We start from the raw sequence: 18990 nt of genomic DNA, 5'->3' as shown, positions 1-18990 counted from the left end.
TTGATTTGAATTTCTCTAATAATTAGAGACAATAAGTATTTTTTCGTGAGTAGAAAATGCTTGTGGGAATTGTAACATGCAAATATCTTCTCCCATTCTGAAGGTTGTCTCTTTGCATTGTTGATTGTGTCCTTAGCTTTGCAGAAGCTTTTTAACTTGATCAGATCCCATTTATTTATTTTTGTTCTTGCTACAATTCCCTTTGGGGTCTTCTTCTTAAATTCTTTCCCAAGACCAATATCATTAGTTTTTCCCACACTTTCTTCTTTTGTTTGTATAGTTTGTATAGTTTTGTGTCTTAGGTTTAAATCTCTTATTCACTGTGAGTTAATTTTTGTAATTGGTGAGAGGTGTGGCTCCCGTTTCAGACTTTTATTTGTGGCTAACCATTATTAACTAAGTATGACACCAAGAATATATTATGTTATGACTACTATGGTATATACTGTGAAATTGCCATAATAACTTGGATCATCTGTTATTCATAAAATTTTTAATGCATTAGAATTTGTGTAGCAGAATAAATGTAGCAAAAAAGTACATAAATACAGAAACAAATATTTAACTAGGATAAAGTTTGTAATAGAGACTAAATTGAAATCTACCTATCAAGATCATTTCCCCATATTATGAAATACTCTTCTGAAACATTATTTTTAGTAGCTACACAATGTACCATTTTATGAATGTATCATAGTTTTCTTCTTATAAGATTTATAATCTTTAGCTTTTGCATTATATTTAATGCTATAGTAAACACAACTATACATATCATTGACTAGTTCTTAGATTAGAATCCCAAATTAGGGTAAAGGTATTTCTCAGACTTCTGATATAAATTTCCTTCCTGGAAGGTTTTTCAAATGCACAACTCCATAGGAGAAACATAAATAATTTTATACCACTATATTACTCACCACCATTAAGAATGATAACTTATCTTCTTTTTCACTTTAATAGGTTATAAAATATCATATTTTAATCTGTATTTCACTAGTGAGATTGAACTTGAACTCCTAATATGATTCTTATATTATAATTTTCCCTTCAATCTTTCTATCTACCAGAAGAAATTTGCCTTGAAGTACATTTTCTTTCTTTCTAGAAAGACCAAATTTGGGTCACTCTGTATTAATTTTACTACAGTGCTATAGGTAGACAAATTAAATGCCATGTATGAAAATAAAACCACTGTTAACAATGAGGGCAGGAATAGTATACATTTATTTTAAATCTTCTAAGACTTCAACTATATTTCAGCAGCTACTGTCAAGACCTTCTCTACCAAACTCTTATTCAGGCTTCTCAAGTAAATCAGTTTGTTGTAAATCTCCTTTTGAGAACGTTACCAGAATTTGTCTGTTGGGTCCCTGGTCTAGGAAATCTAAGAATGAATTCACAGACCACCACGAGTAAGCAATAGGACAGGTTTTATTACAGATGAGAGAAGAGGAAAAGCAAAGCCTCTGGTCCAGTGGAGAGGGTCCCGAGTGGGTCACCAATCTTGGCTGCCTAGGGCTTTGTGTGCAGTTTGGGGAAATGGAATGTATGTCTAAAATGCATCCCAAGTCAGATCCAGGGAGGGTGAATGGTGGGATCACACCTATCATGCTTATTGCAAGAGTACATGTTGGATCTATTAGTATAGAGCATAAATGTCTTAACACAATAATTAACAAAATGAGATGAGGTATATATTAACCAGTGCCATGTAAGTGTTCCTAATTCTATATGAAATAAGCACATTGTACCCCATAAATGCATTAATGTATATATGATCTATGTGTTTATGATTTAATAAAAAAAAAGAAAGAAAAAGAAAATATGTCACAAAATTAGTGCCAGAGGCCAGTGAGCCATTTTAAAACTGCCACTGTGTAGGAATGTGTCTTATTTGGGATATTCTGCTGCTTCTGGGGAGCATCAGCTTAGATGGAACATTGATCAAACTCAGGCTTAGTCCCAGAAAATGGAGTCCGTGCCAGCCCTATGTGAAGGGGACCTACAGTAAGAATTCTAGTGGGAGATAAAATAATTAAGAAATTAGGAAAGTAAGGGAAAAAATGAAAAAAAATAGAGTAGGATGATTGACAGCCTCGGCTAGTATATCACTGTGGAAATTGCCAAAATCCAGACATACAGGTAAATTTTTTTTTTTCTGGACACATTAAGAAACACTGATGTAATTTTGGTTAATCATAATCAAACTATAATTATTTTCCCTTCAGCTAAATTATTCTGCTTAGAAAACTCAAGTCATTAATCCATGTCATTCATTAGCTCTCTATAAATGTTTTAAGCCAACTTCTCATTTCTATATATAAGTATTAAGCTTACGTAATAAAAAGATTTTTTAAATTTTTATTTCAATGATAATTTATTTCCTTACATAATAATTAAGTGAAAATGCTGAAAGTGTTATATTAGTGTGAAGAATTATTATGGACATAGATCACATGTTAGCACTTTCTAGAAAGTTGTTAATTGGAAATATTGTGATTGTTCCTATTTCCATGTTTTGTCTCCATGGCAAATAAAAATGTAGTTTATCAAATTTTGTGATTTCTTCAGCATTCATGGATTAATGAGCAGAGTAGCACAGTACTAAACAATATTAATTTAATAAAGAAGCTATTTTAGTCTATTCATTTAATACATAATATAAAACATTTAGAAGTATTTATATTATAAAGAGATAAAATTTTATCCCTAGAAAGAAATGCTTTGTATTTTAAAATAGTCTACAAACCTTTTAATCTAATAGATTAATACGCCATACATTGACTTATTTTCCAAAAGGAAGATTAAGTTTTTAAAAAAATTAATCGACAGTAGAATGCAATTCTACCCGAGTGTTTCTGCATTATGTAGCTCTCAAATTATTGCATCTGGTTAATAAGGATCCTTGATAGTTTGGGGAGTAATTGACTGGAACGTTTATTAGAAGAACATACATCTAAATGGTTTGTAATGGGTTTTCTTAAGAGCATTTTCTTTAACATGTAATACATTTTGATTTATGTACTTTCTTTTTCTGTTGATTCTTAGACTTCAGATTCTCAGGGATCACTTCACTTACTCACTGTATGTTAATGTCTGCCGGTCACTCTTTGAAAAGGATAAGCTGCTCTTCTCCTTTTGTCTGACTATAAACCTACTGCTACATGAAAATGCGGTCAGTACTGTTTTTGTCTGTAAGAAGATAAAACACCATAGCATTAGCACTGATTCATTAACTTACTAAATTGTGTAGGACTATATTAAGAAGGTTGCAAAAAAAAAAAAAAAGAAGGTTGCAAATAGTTTAAAAATAATTCTAATTATTATCATATTTAAGGCAAGACATGATGAGACTAAATTTCATAGAGGCAAAATATAAATTAAGAAGAGTTCATTGTGTTACTGTTACTTAAACTTTATGTTTTAGTGTTACTTAAATTTTTATATATTTTATTTTCAAATAACTCAGTTTATTAGAATCTCGTGCCAGTATGTGTATAAGTTTATAAAATGTTGATATTGATATATACCAAATATTGATATATTTTTGCACTAAATGTAAATTTTAATGTTTTTGAAAACTTGTACAAGTTAGTCAAATCTAACCATTTGGTCTTACTATTTCACATAAATTTTTGCTGTCTTTTAAACCTATTTGTTTAAAATATAGAAAACATTTCAGAAATGGGAAAGAAGTGTTCTGTAAACTCATTACTATGAACACACGTGAGTGTTAAAGATTTACTGATTTTATATGGCAAAGAGTTGACTGAATTCTGAAGAAGTAAAGACTTTATTCTTGCATTTTTTTTTTTTTTTTGCCAAAGTCTTAAAGTAGTACCTCATAACTTATGGAAAAATAATTGAAAAACATGGCAAATGATAGCTTTCTATCTTTCTACAATTTCTAGTCCCAGTAAGACTCTAGCAGCAATTTTGGAAAACATATATTGAATAGAAGGTATTTGGTTAGACTAGAAATTCTGGAATAAAATTATCAAAAAGTAGCTATTTAAAAATGAAACTGTTTTGAAAACTGCTTATCATGGGCACTTTTGTTTCTTAGGAATAAATACTGGGCTTTGTCAGTAGTTACAGAGTTTCCCAGAGACTGTATCTGAAACTTGAAAATCAACAGTCAACTCTTTTTGAATGGTTGTAAACCTAACTAGTTTGTGATGAAATCATTTCTGACGTTTCATGCTGCCTTGTTATCCAAAGGTTAATAAGGCTGAGTGGAGATTTCTGCTAACTGGAGGCATTGGACTGGATAATCCTTATACTAACCCTTGTACATGGCTTCCTCAAAAATCTTGGGATGAAATATGTCGATTAGATGATTTGCATTCCTTCAAAACCATTCGCAGGGAGTTTATGAGCTTAAAGGACGGATGGAAAAAAGTATACGACAGTTTGGTATGTTTTAACCCTTTTGCTTGTTCCAAAGTTTTTAAATGGAGGAAATAATGTTAGATAACTGACCTTGATCTTTGCATAAAAGCAAAATTTAAATAAAAATGGTCAGATATTGAAATGCAAGTTTTGATTAATGTTATCCTAAGTCAGTGGTTCTATTTGAAATTTCATTCAAGTTCCTTGAAATTCTTTGAAATGCAAAAAAGCTGTATGGTCCTTAAAAATTTTCTTGTTGAATTTCCATGACAGGTTTTCATTCATTATCAGTCTAGATTTGGCAAGAGTAATAGTAGATAAAATTATACAAAAGAGCTACCGGTTTTTTTTTTTTCAATGCATGATACAAGCTAATAAATATTTTTGTCAGTTGAGGAAAGGAAAAAGCCAGTGCAATAGCTTTAAAACAATTTTCATGAGACCTTGTCCTACTGAGTAGACACTATTAGACTGACACATAGTTTAATACTCACAGTTTCTCCTCTGGAATACAGCAATTGCTGTTGTCCCTTGATTTTTCTTTGGTTCAAGGGCCAATGATATTTTTCCAATTCTCAGTTAATTTTTTCTATTTTTTTGTTTCTACTTTCTTACCTTTTTGCTTTCCATGGGTTTAGCATGCAAGAGTTCTATTTGAAGGAAGTTAGAGGAGGAAAGAAAGAATGAAAATTTTTTATTTGACTATTTTCTTGGTTACCTCCTTATATTATATATGTGATAGTGACATTGCGTGTTCACATGAATTCAAAAGTTTAGATCCCTTTTGGATTACTCCTTATTAGTAATAAAAAATATTTCCTAGAGACAAATATGTTTTTGTGAGTACTTCATTCTAATTTGAAATTGAAGCGTTATTAACTCTGATGAAGGGTGGAGGCTTCTGACTTGGCATCCCACGTAGCTTCCCCTGAAGTTTCCCAGGTATACGTGGCCCCTTTTTCTCAAGGTTTCTCCCTCCTCTTGGGATGTTGATGCCTCTCTTGTATATTTTTAATAGATCGCTCTTTTTTGGATTCTTCTTCACTTACACACACTTTCAAATCTTTCTTTTTATAAAAGATTTTAAAAATTGTTCAAAACAAGACATAACACTTAATAAATTTCAGTTCAATGCCCTTCCTACTTCTTTCATAATAAATATTTGTTTTTATTTGTAGATGATAAGAGAAGTGGGTGTTTGGAGAAATAATGGGAAGATAATCCTATACTCACATTTCTCTTTTTTTTGTAGTAGGGAACATTTTGTCTTTTAATTAGTGTTAATGTTGACATTGACCTGCTTAATTCCTGCTCTGCTCAGTTTTTCGGAAAATATTTTCTGAAAATATTGAGATATTTTCAATTTTCTTCTCATCACTTACTTCATAATTCATCCCAACTTTACACTAAATAATCAAACTCATACAAGCATTCTTGATTTCATTTAGTTACATGTTTTCTCTAAAAATTGATTTGTAAGTTAAAATACTGTTCTTTTTAGAAATAATCTAATAACACTGAATCATACACACTGTAATTTTAGGAACCACACCATGAAGTTTTCCCTGAAGAGTGGGAAGATAAAGCAAATGAGTTCCAAAGGATGCTTATTATTCGTTGCTTGAGGCCAGACAAGGTAAATCTGGGCTTTGAAAGCAGCTCAATGATTCCAGCCCCTCCTCTCTCCACAGTCCAGCGGAATGTATTTCCTTACATGTAATCAGAGGGAAGTGGAGAAGCCGGCAAGAAATAACCCCACTTCCTTCTAATGCAGCCGTTTTTCTCAATTTTGTATATTTATTTAAACCATTCTAAATTAGTAACTAATCAGATCACATGCATATTTTATAGTTTTATTTTGTGATTATTCTTTTTAATTTATGGCTTCCATTACTCACTCTCTACTCCCTTTACATGTGATCATCTCATTTTTATTCTTAATTACTTTAGTGAAATTAGGTAATGCTGTTAACATCAAGCTAATAAACTAGAATCTCTGGACTGCTCTATTTAGCTCTCTGTTGGAATTTGGAAACCAAGTAAAATATCATTCTAAAGACATTCATTATTGACAACAAAGGAAAATATTGATACTGTTACTTTCAACTTCTTTAGAAGATAAATTAGGAACCAAACAAAACAGCAAACCTGTTGTATCAGAAAATTTCAATACACATTAATCTCCTCATTTGTATTGCATTCGCTTTTTCTACTTCAACAGGGTCTTGCTGTATTGCCCAACCTGGAATGTAGTGGTATTATCAGAGCTCCCTGTAGCCTCAAACTCCTGGGCTCAAGCAATCCTCATGCCTTGGCTGGGCATGTAGGATGCCTTAGCTGGGCAAGTAGCTGGGACTATAGGCAAAGGCTGCCAAGCCAGGCTAATTATTTAAGTTTTTGCAGAGACAAGGTCTTATATCTTGGCCAGGCTTAAGCAATTCTCCCTCCTTGGCCTCCCAAAGTGCTAAGATTATAAGTTTGAGCCACTGTGTCTGACCTTGTATTATATTCTATAAAAAAACTTCATCTAATTATATTGACTTATAGTCACAAAGAAGAACACAGACGTTAGGTATGTTAGGAGAAATTGAGAAAATATCCCTGTTTTCCATTGTTACTACTCAAATTTTTTACATAAATATTTCAAAACTTCCTGTATTCAGTTTCATTTATTAATGATTAGATGATAATATTTTCATCCCAACCAAAAATAAAAGCAGAACTTAGATAGTAAAAGCAATCAGTTTTTTAAGACTATGTGTACCCATCAGTGATCACATGGAGCAGAGGCCCCTTTTCCTCTCTGAGCTGCAGTCTGTTTAATGAAGTCCTGTGATTCTTGCTTGACTTCGCCGTCTATTCTTAGCCAGGGCCCAAGTATCCATTAGCTATGGTGGGAGCCGAGGACCCGTGATAATTTTAGGGGCCCAAGAAAATGTTTTAATTTCTTTTAAAATCAAAAGAATATAATCCAGTACCAACAACAACTATAAAATATAATTTTAAATATTTTTTATAATGATGGGGCATAGAGGCCATGAAAGTCATAGGGCTACCCTGCTCTTAGGTGCTGGTAACTAGAGTTGATTAGCGTTCATCATGAGCCTGATAAAACACCCTCCCTCCACTTTTAAAAAACGGATTACCATTAAAACTTCAGTGTGAAACCTCCGAAGTTTTTACTTTAAGTATTAAAGTTGAAAGAATATGAAGTGCTTCTAAATCTTGCTTAATATGGCTTCCTCCTATAAAATCTCTTATTAAAATGTCCAGTTGTCCACTTTGTTTCCTAAGCTGGGCATACACCACTGACCTTTCCCCTTGGTATTTGGAAAAAAGAAGCTTCTCGTTCATGTTTTATTTCAAGTTTAATTAAAAGTGACTAGTGAGTCATTTCCTAATTGCAACAGTTTCATCTGCACGTCTTTCCCCAGTTTTATGTTTTCAAAGATTTGATGCTTTCATCTGAATACATCGAGCTGTCAAATAGATCAAATAGTACTTTCCACATTCATTCTCCTTTTAAAGGATATTTGAGGGAAGTGGGGAGTTATATATTCAAGCTGAGATGTTTGGGGGATTTTTTATTTTGGGGGGCATTTTTTTATTTATATGTTTTTGCATCTGTGGAGATTAAAATCATGGCTTTATACTTTACTCAGCTACTCTGTTGAATAATTTAGCACCCAATCTTTTAATTTTTTCATATGTATTTACAAGTCTATAGGATGTTTCTGCTTTCCTTGCATAGATAATGTATAGATAGCACTACTCACTGGTGTTTCTAATTCTCTCCTGTGTGTACACTTCAAGTTGGAAGGTAGAGAGAGTTGTGGCCACAGACCTTGCTGTGACCAATAAAATGTGAGCCAAAACATCAGGGCAGAAGCATTTAACTCTCAGTGTGAGATTCTCCAGGGCATTCTCTGCTGTCAAATTTGTGGAATCTTGTGTTGCCATAAGTAGGCTTGATTGCTAAGCCAGTGCGTGAAGAGTTAGTTGCCTACACGTGTAGACGACTTTGTAGACGACTTTGGAGGGACAAGAAGCAAGCTTTCATTATGTTAAGCCACTGCAATTTGAAAATAGCTTGCTACTGCAGCTAACCTCAGTCTGTCTTACATGGTACAATTAACTAGTTACTGTTAGGTACATACTTTCACATACATATGTTTAATGTAAAAATACTTACATGTTAATGTGGGATTATATTATCTAGCCACTTCCAACCCTTTGATCGTACTGTTGCCAGATACTCCAGTTTCAAGTGGTGAATTGTTGAGTTTGGAATCTATATATGATAACATGGTATATGACTGTTATGCTTTTAAAAGACTGGTTTTCCAAAGAAAACCAAAGATTACCATGCCAGGGAAAGGAATGGCACTATATGGGGCTAACATTTAAGCTAGTACTCTTTGACATCTCTAAGTCAAGAGATAATCTGTATATCGACCAGGAAAAATCAGCAATTGATTGATCTCTAATTTCCAGTACACATTGTTGGCACAATTTGTTTTTTTGGTATGGGTGTCAACTTTCTCTTCCTCTCAAAACCAGCCCCACTTGGTGCTAAGAAGCCACAAATGCCAAATTCTTTAATACTCTAATTTGGAAAGATGTAAAAGATACTAAATCACCAGTAGGAAAAACAAGATGTGCTTGCACTTTCCTCTAGAATTCAATAGTGTGTAGTATTTTATTGACAAAAGAAATGTATTCAAATGGATAAATAATGAAATGTGAAATGTTTTAGGTCCATTTACAAAATGAAGAGCTTCTGGCCACAGTTCTATCTTTCTGAACTGTAAACAAACAGCAAATTAATCAGTTTTCAATAAGAAACTTGTCAAATATAAGCTAATATGTTTTTCTGACCTCAAATAAATCCTATAGAACCTTGCAATAAATAGTAAAACATACATAAAAAACCACAAACTTCGTTCCTGCCAGTGGGAAGATGGTTACCTGAATTAGTCGGTAATTTTTGTTACTGACAGATTTCATTTTACAGACTTAACATTGGCATAATCAAATTACAGAGGCAAGCCCAATTCTGTTGCTTTGGGAACTGGATAGCTAACTCAGATCCATTTACCTCGGAAGTTACAGTTTAGTCTTGGGAGCACGCAAGTTTTGTTCAGCTTTAACATTCAGAGTGGCACATTGCAGTTTGTCTCTGCTTACTCTCAGGTGAGCATTTGATCCTCCAGTGCTAAGTAAGACAGAACACTCACTCCACCCTGCCAGCCATGTGTGCCTGTGCACAGTGCCCGCCGCCAGTTTGAACCACTCACAAAGGCAGGGCCACTTCAAAAACCCTACACTTCAAATCCGCCTGCTTTTCATTTTGTTTGTAAAACTATAATTTAGTGATGTTTGCCTTGGGATAAAGGAGGTTATAAAAAAAATGTTTTGTTAGTTTTATTTTTAATCGAGCAAGAAAAGACCAACTAGGGGACAAAATAATAATAACAATAAAGAGAAGGGCAAGTACAAGGCCTGCAACAGGCAGTTGGGATATTTTTCGTTTTGAAAGTTTGACATTTGCTGCTGTTCAAAATATCAAATATGAAATAACTTCTCTAGCAATGAAACTTTATGTAAAGGTGAATTTATTATTCTGTGATTTTGTTTGGAATTTCTTTAATCAGAACCCACCCTCACAAAAGTAGGTATGCTGAGTTTTACTCCATTTGCTTATTCAAGGGATACTTGTTGTGCGTGGGTAACATGTAAGTCATCTTGTTAGGTCCTTGCCATCACAGATCTTATTTCTTACTCATACCTTTTCATACTTGAATGAATCTAGAAAAATATTAGGAGGGATTCAAAAATCTAATTCCACCCCCAGACATTCCTCCATGGCTCTTAGATCTCCACCTTGACACCTTCAGTCACACACACACCAAGATTGACACTTTTCAAAAGGCATTGTGGCATGTTGATGATTTTTACTTATAAATCTATTTACTTGTGTAAATAGATGTTCCATAGACTACACACTTGAAGTTTAGAAATAGTTGTAACATTTTCCAGAGGAAACCATCTTTTTGAGATACTTCCATCTGCCAATTGTTACTTCCAGTTGAGTAAAGTTGCAAGCCGGTGGAATTGTCAGCATAATTTGGAATGTTGTATATATGCACAATTCTATCCTTGTGAGTGATTCAAAAAATATTTTCCATTGCTTCTTTTCCTGAGATATCCCTTGTGTCCTTCTAAAGTTGTTAAGCTTTGATCGCCTCCTTATTACTAGGATTTTTATCTTAAACTTTAAGATTGTGTTCACAATGTTCTGTGAAAGGGTATTCATTAGTTTACAAGAGTATGTGATTAAAAAATGGAGAGCAAGTTATTTATTATTTAAATTTTTGTGCACACATGTATTTCAGAGCAGGAGGAAAAGTACATTTAGTAGTTAATACTTAGGAGACAAATTAAACTTAGATAATTGTTTTAGTCTGTTCGTGTTGCTGTGAGAGGATACCTGAGGCTGGGTAATTTATAAAGGAAACAAAATTATTTAGCTCTTGGTTCTGCAGGCTGGGAAGTACAAAAAACACGGCGCCAGCATCTGCTTGACTTCTGGTGAGGGCTGCTGTGCTCATGCTTCACCATGTGTCACCACAAGGTGAAAGGTCAAAGGAGAAGAGGACATTTGGGAAGGGGCAAGGAGTTTGTCACAACCCATGCCTGCAGGAACATTCCCAAGAGAACTAATCCAGTCCCACAAGAGCAAGATCTCACTACTATGAAAGGGACATGAGGCCATTCATGAAGGGCCCACCCACGGCCCAAATGACTCCCATTAAGTCCCCTCCCACCTCCCAATGCCTCCATTGTGGGGATTAAATTTTAAGATGAGTTTGGGTGTGGATGAACTTAGACCATAGCAATAATTAAACAAATTTTGTTCATAATGTTATCTACGTACACATTTATAGCTGCTGTTTATTGACAAAGTGAATATAAATTTCAATCATGGGGCTCAGCACCTGTAGCTCAGTGGCTAGAGCTCCGGCCACATACACCAAGGCTGGTGGGTTCTCACCTAGCCCAACTTGCTAAACAGCAATGACAACTGCAACCAAAATTAAAAAAAAAAAGCCAGGCATTATGGCAGGCACCTGTAGTCCCAGCTACTTGGGAGGCTGAGGTAAGAGAATCACTTAAACCCAAGAGTTTGATGTTGCTGTGAACTATGAAGCCACAGCACTCTACCAGGGGCAAGAAAGTAAGACTCTGTCTTGGAAAAAAAAAAAAGAAAAAAGGAATGATGTGTCTCTGAGGTTATATATCAGCCATAGGGATCAACACAATACCCACTCCCAAATCAATGCCTTAAAAGGGCCAGTTATCTGGGACTCTCTACAGCAAGAGTCCTGCTCTTTCTCAGACAGTCTCCCAGAAAATTTCAGGCCTGCTGTCAGAAAATCTATACAGCATAATTTTGCCTCTTTCTCAGGGGGATAGCTTGTTCCTCTTTCACAGAGCTTTTTTCTTTTCTTCTTTTCCCCCCAACTATATCAATTCTTTCTTGATGATGTGGAAAACTTTGTATAACTTAGACACTGAAACTTCTACATCTGAGCTGTGGACTTCTGGGACATTGTCAGTGTTTTACAACTTAAAAGTTCACGTTTCTTGTCTTCTTCATCCACTGTGTTGTGAATATTCATTACAATGAAGAAAAAGGGCTTTGAATTCTGGCATCAATTATTACCTACCTTGTATTATTGAAGTAATTTATAGTTTCTCCTATCTAACAGGCATTTACATGAACAGAGATGCCTTTGACTCTCCACCACTAATGAACACCTACAGAAATATAGCTAGAAGCCTTTGTTTTGTTTTAAAACATCTTTGAATCTGAGCATTTTAAGGCTTTAGGCTGCTTTTGAATACTCTTTCAAATATATTCTTATCCCTTTCTAGATTATTCCAATGCTGCAGGAGTTTATAATCAGCAAGTTGGGACGTGCATTCATTGAACCACCCCCATTCGATTTAGCCAAAGCATTTGGAGATAGTAACAGCTGTGCACCCCTGATTTTTGTGCTCTCTCCTGGAGCGGATCCCATGGCTGCCCTTCTAAAATTTGCCGATGACCAGGTACCTTACAACAGATGAGGTTATCTGATATTATTTATTTAAAAGCAACATTTGCTTACAATTGAAATCTTAAGGGGTGAGGGAAAGGCAGAAATTTGTCACTAAGCCCTTGAAAAGCTTGGTGGCCCAGAGGTTACAAAGTCCCAAGAACATGACACTTAAATGGCAGCACTTTCATTAAAAATAGGTTTTTCTCCAAATTATAAAATCAGAATTTGGATTTGAGGGGCATTTGCTTCTCCTTTATTGGGGAGAAGACATCATCATTTGTACCCGTGTATGAGCTTGGGTTTTAATTTATTTAAACCTTTTCTGATCCTGCCTCCTCTCCATCTGTAAAGGGGGGCTTTTTTTGACTTTCCAGAATAATTATATATGACAGTCTCTTTGCCAGATTTTAGAATATGCTCTACTATTTATATTTCTAGGCTTTAAAAATTTAGATGAATTCAATGTATATATTCTTAACATCAAACAGTTTAGAAAAAGAAAATAATAATAAACATGATTGGGCATTTCTGAGTTGATTTTTGCCCCTCTTGGTATAATTAAAATAACATTTTGCCCTCTTTCTTTCAGACTTTAGGGACAAAAAAAATTTTTTTAAATAACGTTTTGGGGTAGTACTGGATATTTCCAAAACAACCACCACCACCACCACCACTTTTAAGGAGTGCTTAATATCTACTGTTAACTTTGCTAAATCTTGTTATGTACATATTCTCTTTTAGTTTTTACAGCAATCCTATGAAATAAATGGTGGCATCTCTATTGTATCAATCAGTAGGGGCACTAAAGCTTGGAGAGGTTAAGTAGGATAGCTTCTCAAAAGCCACTTAGCTAATAGGTTAAAGTACTCTTTACTGGGCAAAAAATTGATAAAAGTAATTCAAAAAATAAGAAGTCTTTTAATATAAGGAGGAAAGGAAAGGGATCTGCTGTCTTGTACTGACTTCTAAAAATCCAAAACAAGAAAGAAAACTATGAATAGACAGATTAACTTGTCCTAGTCCCAGAGATTTTTGAGTAACTTAAGTTTTAACTAGTTTAAAATATAGTTATAAAACTAAAAAACTGTTAGTCCTCCAGTGTATAAGAACTACCCCTATAAGCATAAGCAAAGCACCAAGCTAAGCTGAGCATCAGCTCATAGGGGTAGTTCTTACACCCTGGAGGACTAACAGTGTGACACGGAGACCCACTGAATCCCTCTTCACGCCTCTCTCCACATTGTACAACGTCTGGTTACTCTCTGGCCCCGGGGCGGGGGGGGGGGGCCCTAGAAAGAAGGAGAACCAGAAAGCACAAATGAATCAGGATATGGTAGAACTGAATTCCAGGAAAACATCCCCACAGAAGTCTTTAAAGAAACTTAATAGGAATTAGTGGCTACTTTTTAAATTCTCTTGATTAATTAAAATATAGTTATTCAAAGATCTGGAGGAAATAGGGCAGGTTTGTCTATCTCTTCATAGTTTTCTTTTTAGCTTTGGTTTTTTAGGATTTGCTGCAAGATAGTAGCTCCCTTCATCTCTTCCTTATGTTCAAAGTCTTAATTTTTCATCTCTCCCTTATGTCAGCAAAGATTGTGTTTTCTACATGAATTGACTTGTTTTTTATCTAAGTGATCATAGGATTCTTAGTCAATAGGAGTTTGTTTAGCGTTGTGTATGTTTGGACCTTTGAGGGATCCTACATAGTTTAATATAGTCACTGTTGATATTTCTTGTAATAACAATATTGATTCTTCTAAAAAATGTGATTTAAAATAACATCTTTACTGTTCTTGTACACAGGGGTACGGGGGATCAAAACTTAGCTCTTTATCTCTTGGTCAAGGCCAAGGGCCCATTGCCATGAAGATGTTAGAAAAAGCTGTCAAGGAAGGAACATGGGTCGTTCTTCAGAATTGTCACCTGGCCACCTCTTGGATGCCAACCCTTGAGAAAGTTTGTGAGGTAAAAATGCAAGTTTATGTTTAGCACATAGTATCCTCTACTTAACATACATAGCATCTGAGTAACTCTACTCCTGTTCTCTAATTTGGGGGGCTACAGGTTAGTGGTATAGCTAATAGTAATAACTTTTGATGTTTCAGGATATCTAAATTTTTTTTACCCTTTAAAATACTTTTTTTTAAATCCCTGCTTGGTTTAATATTGAGTTATCTTAGTGCTTTGCTTATTTTCACAACCTGGTTACAAGAAAAATAGATTAGTCTTAATCTAGCTCTGCGGCAGAGAATTATTTCTGTAAACATTTCAGCAACATCCCTGCAGATCCAAGAGTTTCTAGAATGTCAGTTATTTTAGCCAGCTCTGAATTATATAATAGTCACGTGAATTAATCTTTTTTTAAGGAGAATGGCAGCACTCTGAGCCTTCTCAGTGAAGTTTGTCGTTTTAGGGCTAGAATGGTTTTAAGATTTTTGCTGAAGACTGTTAACAATCACATCTCTTCTTTGTAGAAATGCTTCCTCCCCACTCCAGCCATCCCTGTGTGTGTGTGTGCTCTGGTGATTGGGGGAGGGGACTTTATTTACCCTTTTTAATCTGATTTATTTTCTTACAGGAGTTAAGCCCAGAAACAACACATCCAGATTTCCGCATTTGGCTGACGAGTTACCCATCCCCAAATTTCCCTGTGTCAGTTCTGCAGAATGGAGTGAAAATGACCAATGAAGCTCCAAAAGGTTTACGGGCCAATATCATTCGATCATACCTCATGGACCCGATCTCTGACCCCGAGTTCTTTAGCAGCTGCAAAAAGCCTGTTAGTAATGTCGACGTCTTGTTACCTCAGCCCTGTAAAGCAGTTCAAGTGGCCCCTGGTGTCCCAGACATGTGCCCTGAGCAACACTGCAAATTAAATAGGCCTCCTTCACTGCCGCAGGGTTGGTTTTGATAACTGATTATTGACTGTGCTGAAGTCAAATTTTATTAATATTTTATTTTAATTTTACCACCAGCCTCATTCCTGCTCAGCTGAGATCTTGTGGGGAGTCATTAATAATGGAGCTTTCTATTTAGAAAGTCAGCTGTAAGCCATTCCCAGTACAAATCTGCAAGGTTGGAGAATCTTGTTTCAGGATATTAACTGAGCCCTGTGCTGTTTGGAGCCATATCCCTAAATTAAAACATAAAAATTTTTCCTCCATATAACTATAATGACAGCCAAAATGATTTTACTCCCTGATTGATGGGCCTCATAAGGGTCTTTTTTAGCATCGCCAGGCGAGCAGGGAAACCACCCACTGCTTTCATGATTAGAATTCGGTGCGTGAATGTCTATGACCTAAAATTGTTTCACAGTGTTTTACCATAATTAAAAATGGAAGAGTTTCTTTTTAAGAGGGGTTATGAACCTTAGTAAGTTTTTGCCATTAAAAAAGCTCACACTCTTGAAGTCTGAATATATTTTAAGTGCACATCAAAAGAAAACATTAAAAATAAGGAAGTATTTTAATTAAACAAAAGTGTTGGGTACTAACACTTTGTTTAATGAAAGTTCATATATTTAAAACTAAGTCAAACCATATCCTAAGCAGCTGTTGTGTTGATTAGGCCCAGAGAGGGCAGATTACTCCCAGTAAGTGGGGAGGGCATTTCTGCATATAATAGGCTGGCCAGAGCACCTTTGCAAAATTGAACTCAACCCTTTCTTTATTCTAGGTGAAAAAGTCTCTCCCGTAGTAATCATATATATTAGAGGTCTGGGTATTTATGAAACACAGTCCAAACTCAAACCAAAATCTCATTAAATGCCAAAGCTACACATCATAATTTTTTTGTTTTAACTTTTTATTTGGAAATAATTTTAAATTTATAGAAAACTTGTAAGCATAAAAATAGCACAGGCAACACCCCATGCCCATTGTCCGTATTCACCTCCTATTAATATTTTATCCCATCAGCTTTATTTGCATCTTCCTTCCCTCTCCCCCTCCCCACTCCTCTCTCTTTCTCTACACACACACTCCTCCCAGTTTCAAGTAAGTTAGATATTATATTTTGCCATGTATAATGTGTTCTTGTGTGTAATATGCACCCATGTTTTGAGCCAAACTTTCAGAGAAAAAAAAAGAAGGAATGGCAGAAGTGGCCATATAATAGCACCTTCGTCTCTCAGAAGAGGCACAAGGCACAGAGCTGACCTCAGAATGGGACCAGCTACCTGAGAGATGAGGCAGCCCAGAAAGGGCAGGGATCTACCATCAGGAGCCCCGTGATAGGCAGGGCTCATCCTGGCCCCTTCCCGGGAAATAAGCCTACCAGTGTTGTCAGTAGACTGGCTATGGCCACATTCCCACTGATGGACATGGGTGGGAACAGGAAACAAGAGGATGTGGGGTGAGTGTGGGCCAGGAGGGACAGCTGGGGGAGGTCTGGTGCTCAGGTTGTCCGGACCAGTCTCACCTGCACCCTGGGCTTGCTCCCAGCAGCCAGCTCTGAGGCTCATACCTCTAATAACAGTGGGAGGTTCATGGCCACTTCTGCCTTCCTTTCCCCAAGATCTGGATGTTGTTGAGTCACCATCAGTGGTGTGCTTGCTGACAAGACCGTGGTGGCAGCAGAGTCCTGCACAATCAGCCAGGCTAGCTGTGCCCTGTCACCCTTGGCATGGCCTTTACTTTAGATGGCTGCTCCCACTCCCCTCAGCTTCTGGTCTTCCCGCACTCCTTCATACAGACTCTTACTGTTGGGGTTTCCTCACCCCAGGCAGAAGTCCTTTTAAATAGGACAGCTTGCAAATGCCCTCTGGTGGCCATGTCTAGCCCATTCCTATTCTGCTTGAGATTCCCACCAATGGGCCCAACTTAGAGGGAAGGTGATTTACCTGTCAGTCTTCTTGCACCCATAGATTGCTTTGCTTTTTTCAGGCATAAATTTTGTATTTTTCTACCCTGCCCCAGCTGCAGGGAATATGTGTCAACCCTGTGAATGGCCCCAATAATTCCTTTGTACTGTTCCTTAAACCTAGATGATCACCATGCCCTTCTCCCTTGACAGTGGAGGAAGGGGACTCCCAGCATAGCAGCTGCCTCTCCAAGGCAATTACTTCACAAATCCTCACTCAAGCTCCATTTTGACTGTTCAGTATTCTCCTTGTGGGTTGTAGAGCGCTCTAATTAATTCAAATGATCATTTTCAAAATTTCTCTGTGGCAGTCTAGAACTACCATCAGAACTCACATTTGTTGCCTTGTGATGCTTCAGTTGGATCCTCCAAAATTTGTAAGGGAACATTAAGTAGATGAGCTTACTGTAGATTTTATTACTTCCTGAAAATCTAGTACACACAGATGTGTGTGCCAACTGAGCATGTGTACCAGTGGGCATATTTCTGCCTTAAGAGCCTGTAAGACACACTTAATTCTGTTTTAGTTATACTTTGGGATGAATATAGCCCTGTGCTATTTGTAAACAAAAGGAATTTAATTACTTTCATTTTAAAATATAGTAAGTATGATGCAGGGTTAGGGGAAAAATAATGATGAGGCACCATTTCTTCTCATTACAGGAGGAATTCAAGAGATTGCTTTATGGCCTCTGTTTCTTTCATGCTTTGGTACAAGAGAGACGGAAATTTGGACCTCTGGGCTGGAATATTCCTTATGAGTTCAATGAGACTGATCTAAGAATCAGTGTACAGCAACTTCACATGTTCCTGAACCAGTATGAGGTATCATAAAAATCTCAGCAAGGACATTACCTATTTTTGTTGTTTATCATGTTGTGTTTATACAGTAAGCAGGGACTTCTGATTAATTTCTGCTCTGGTAAAATGAACAACAAGGTAGTTACCAACAGTTTAATAAGTAATACTTTATTATAACAGGATATTATAACTGCTATCATAGGTAGTTAGGATGTCAGTTTGTCTATAGGAACCTACACTCTATCATTTGTTTTGACACATGGGGATACCTGTGGAGATCTCATAGGTGATCATATTATCCTTATTCTGGAAAGGACTTAATAATAAATCAACCAAGCTTCAGAATGGGAAAAAAATCAAATTTTCTTCTTTTCTCGAGCATGACTTTATTTTTAGAAAAATGTCACTATTCTATTATTCCAGAGTTTGGACCATTTTTCAGGGGAAAACAAACTGTTTAAGCCATCAGTGTTAACCTGGAATGTAGATTCTGAAATTAAGCCAAACAGCCTATGTAGTCACAGCAACCTGTTTCCATCCTCTGCAGTTCTGACTCACATACACACACACACACACACACACACACACACACACACGAACATTCACGTGCAGCATGGCAGTACCCTTTCTCTCTTTGCTAAATGTCAGTGAGATTTTTAACATGCTTACACTTTTGAAACACTACGTGGTAAATCAATCCATATGTCCTATAAGGATATAATGTTAATCCTTTAAATTTTGGTAGTATTGGCTCGGTGCCTGTGGCTCAAGCGGCTAAGGCGCCAGCCACATTCACCTAAGGTGGCGGGTTCGAATCCAGCCTAGG

The 18990-nt window shown here is 36.1% G+C and overlaps 1 protein-coding gene across 1 annotated transcript in view; it reads left to right on the top strand.

Annotated features, from left to right (window-relative positions):
• The window catches only part of DNAH7 (dynein axonemal heavy chain 7), a 272843-nt gene that overhangs the window by 224445 nt on the left and 29408 nt on the right, over positions 1 to 18990 (top strand). Inside the window, exons 51-57 of the mRNA XM_003796072.2 lie at positions 3049 to 3175; positions 4222 to 4416; positions 5936 to 6028; positions 12331 to 12507; positions 14304 to 14465; positions 15079 to 15279; positions 18027 to 18188. Coding sequence (XP_003796120.1) covers positions 3049 to 3175; positions 4222 to 4416; positions 5936 to 6028; positions 12331 to 12507; positions 14304 to 14465; positions 15079 to 15279; positions 18027 to 18188 — 1117 coding nt within the window. The remainder of the gene's footprint in view (positions 1 to 3048; positions 3176 to 4221; positions 4417 to 5935; positions 6029 to 12330; positions 12508 to 14303; positions 14466 to 15078; positions 15280 to 18026; positions 18189 to 18990) is intronic.

The sequence above is a fragment of the Otolemur garnettii genome, unplaced genomic scaffold (assembly GCF_000181295.1).
Source record: "Otolemur garnettii isolate 467f Iridium unplaced genomic scaffold, OtoGar3 scaffold00100, whole genome shotgun sequence".
NCBI lineage: Eukaryota > Metazoa > Chordata > Mammalia > Primates > Galagidae > Otolemur > Otolemur garnettii.
This window is presented reverse-complemented; position numbering and strand designations above follow the sequence as displayed.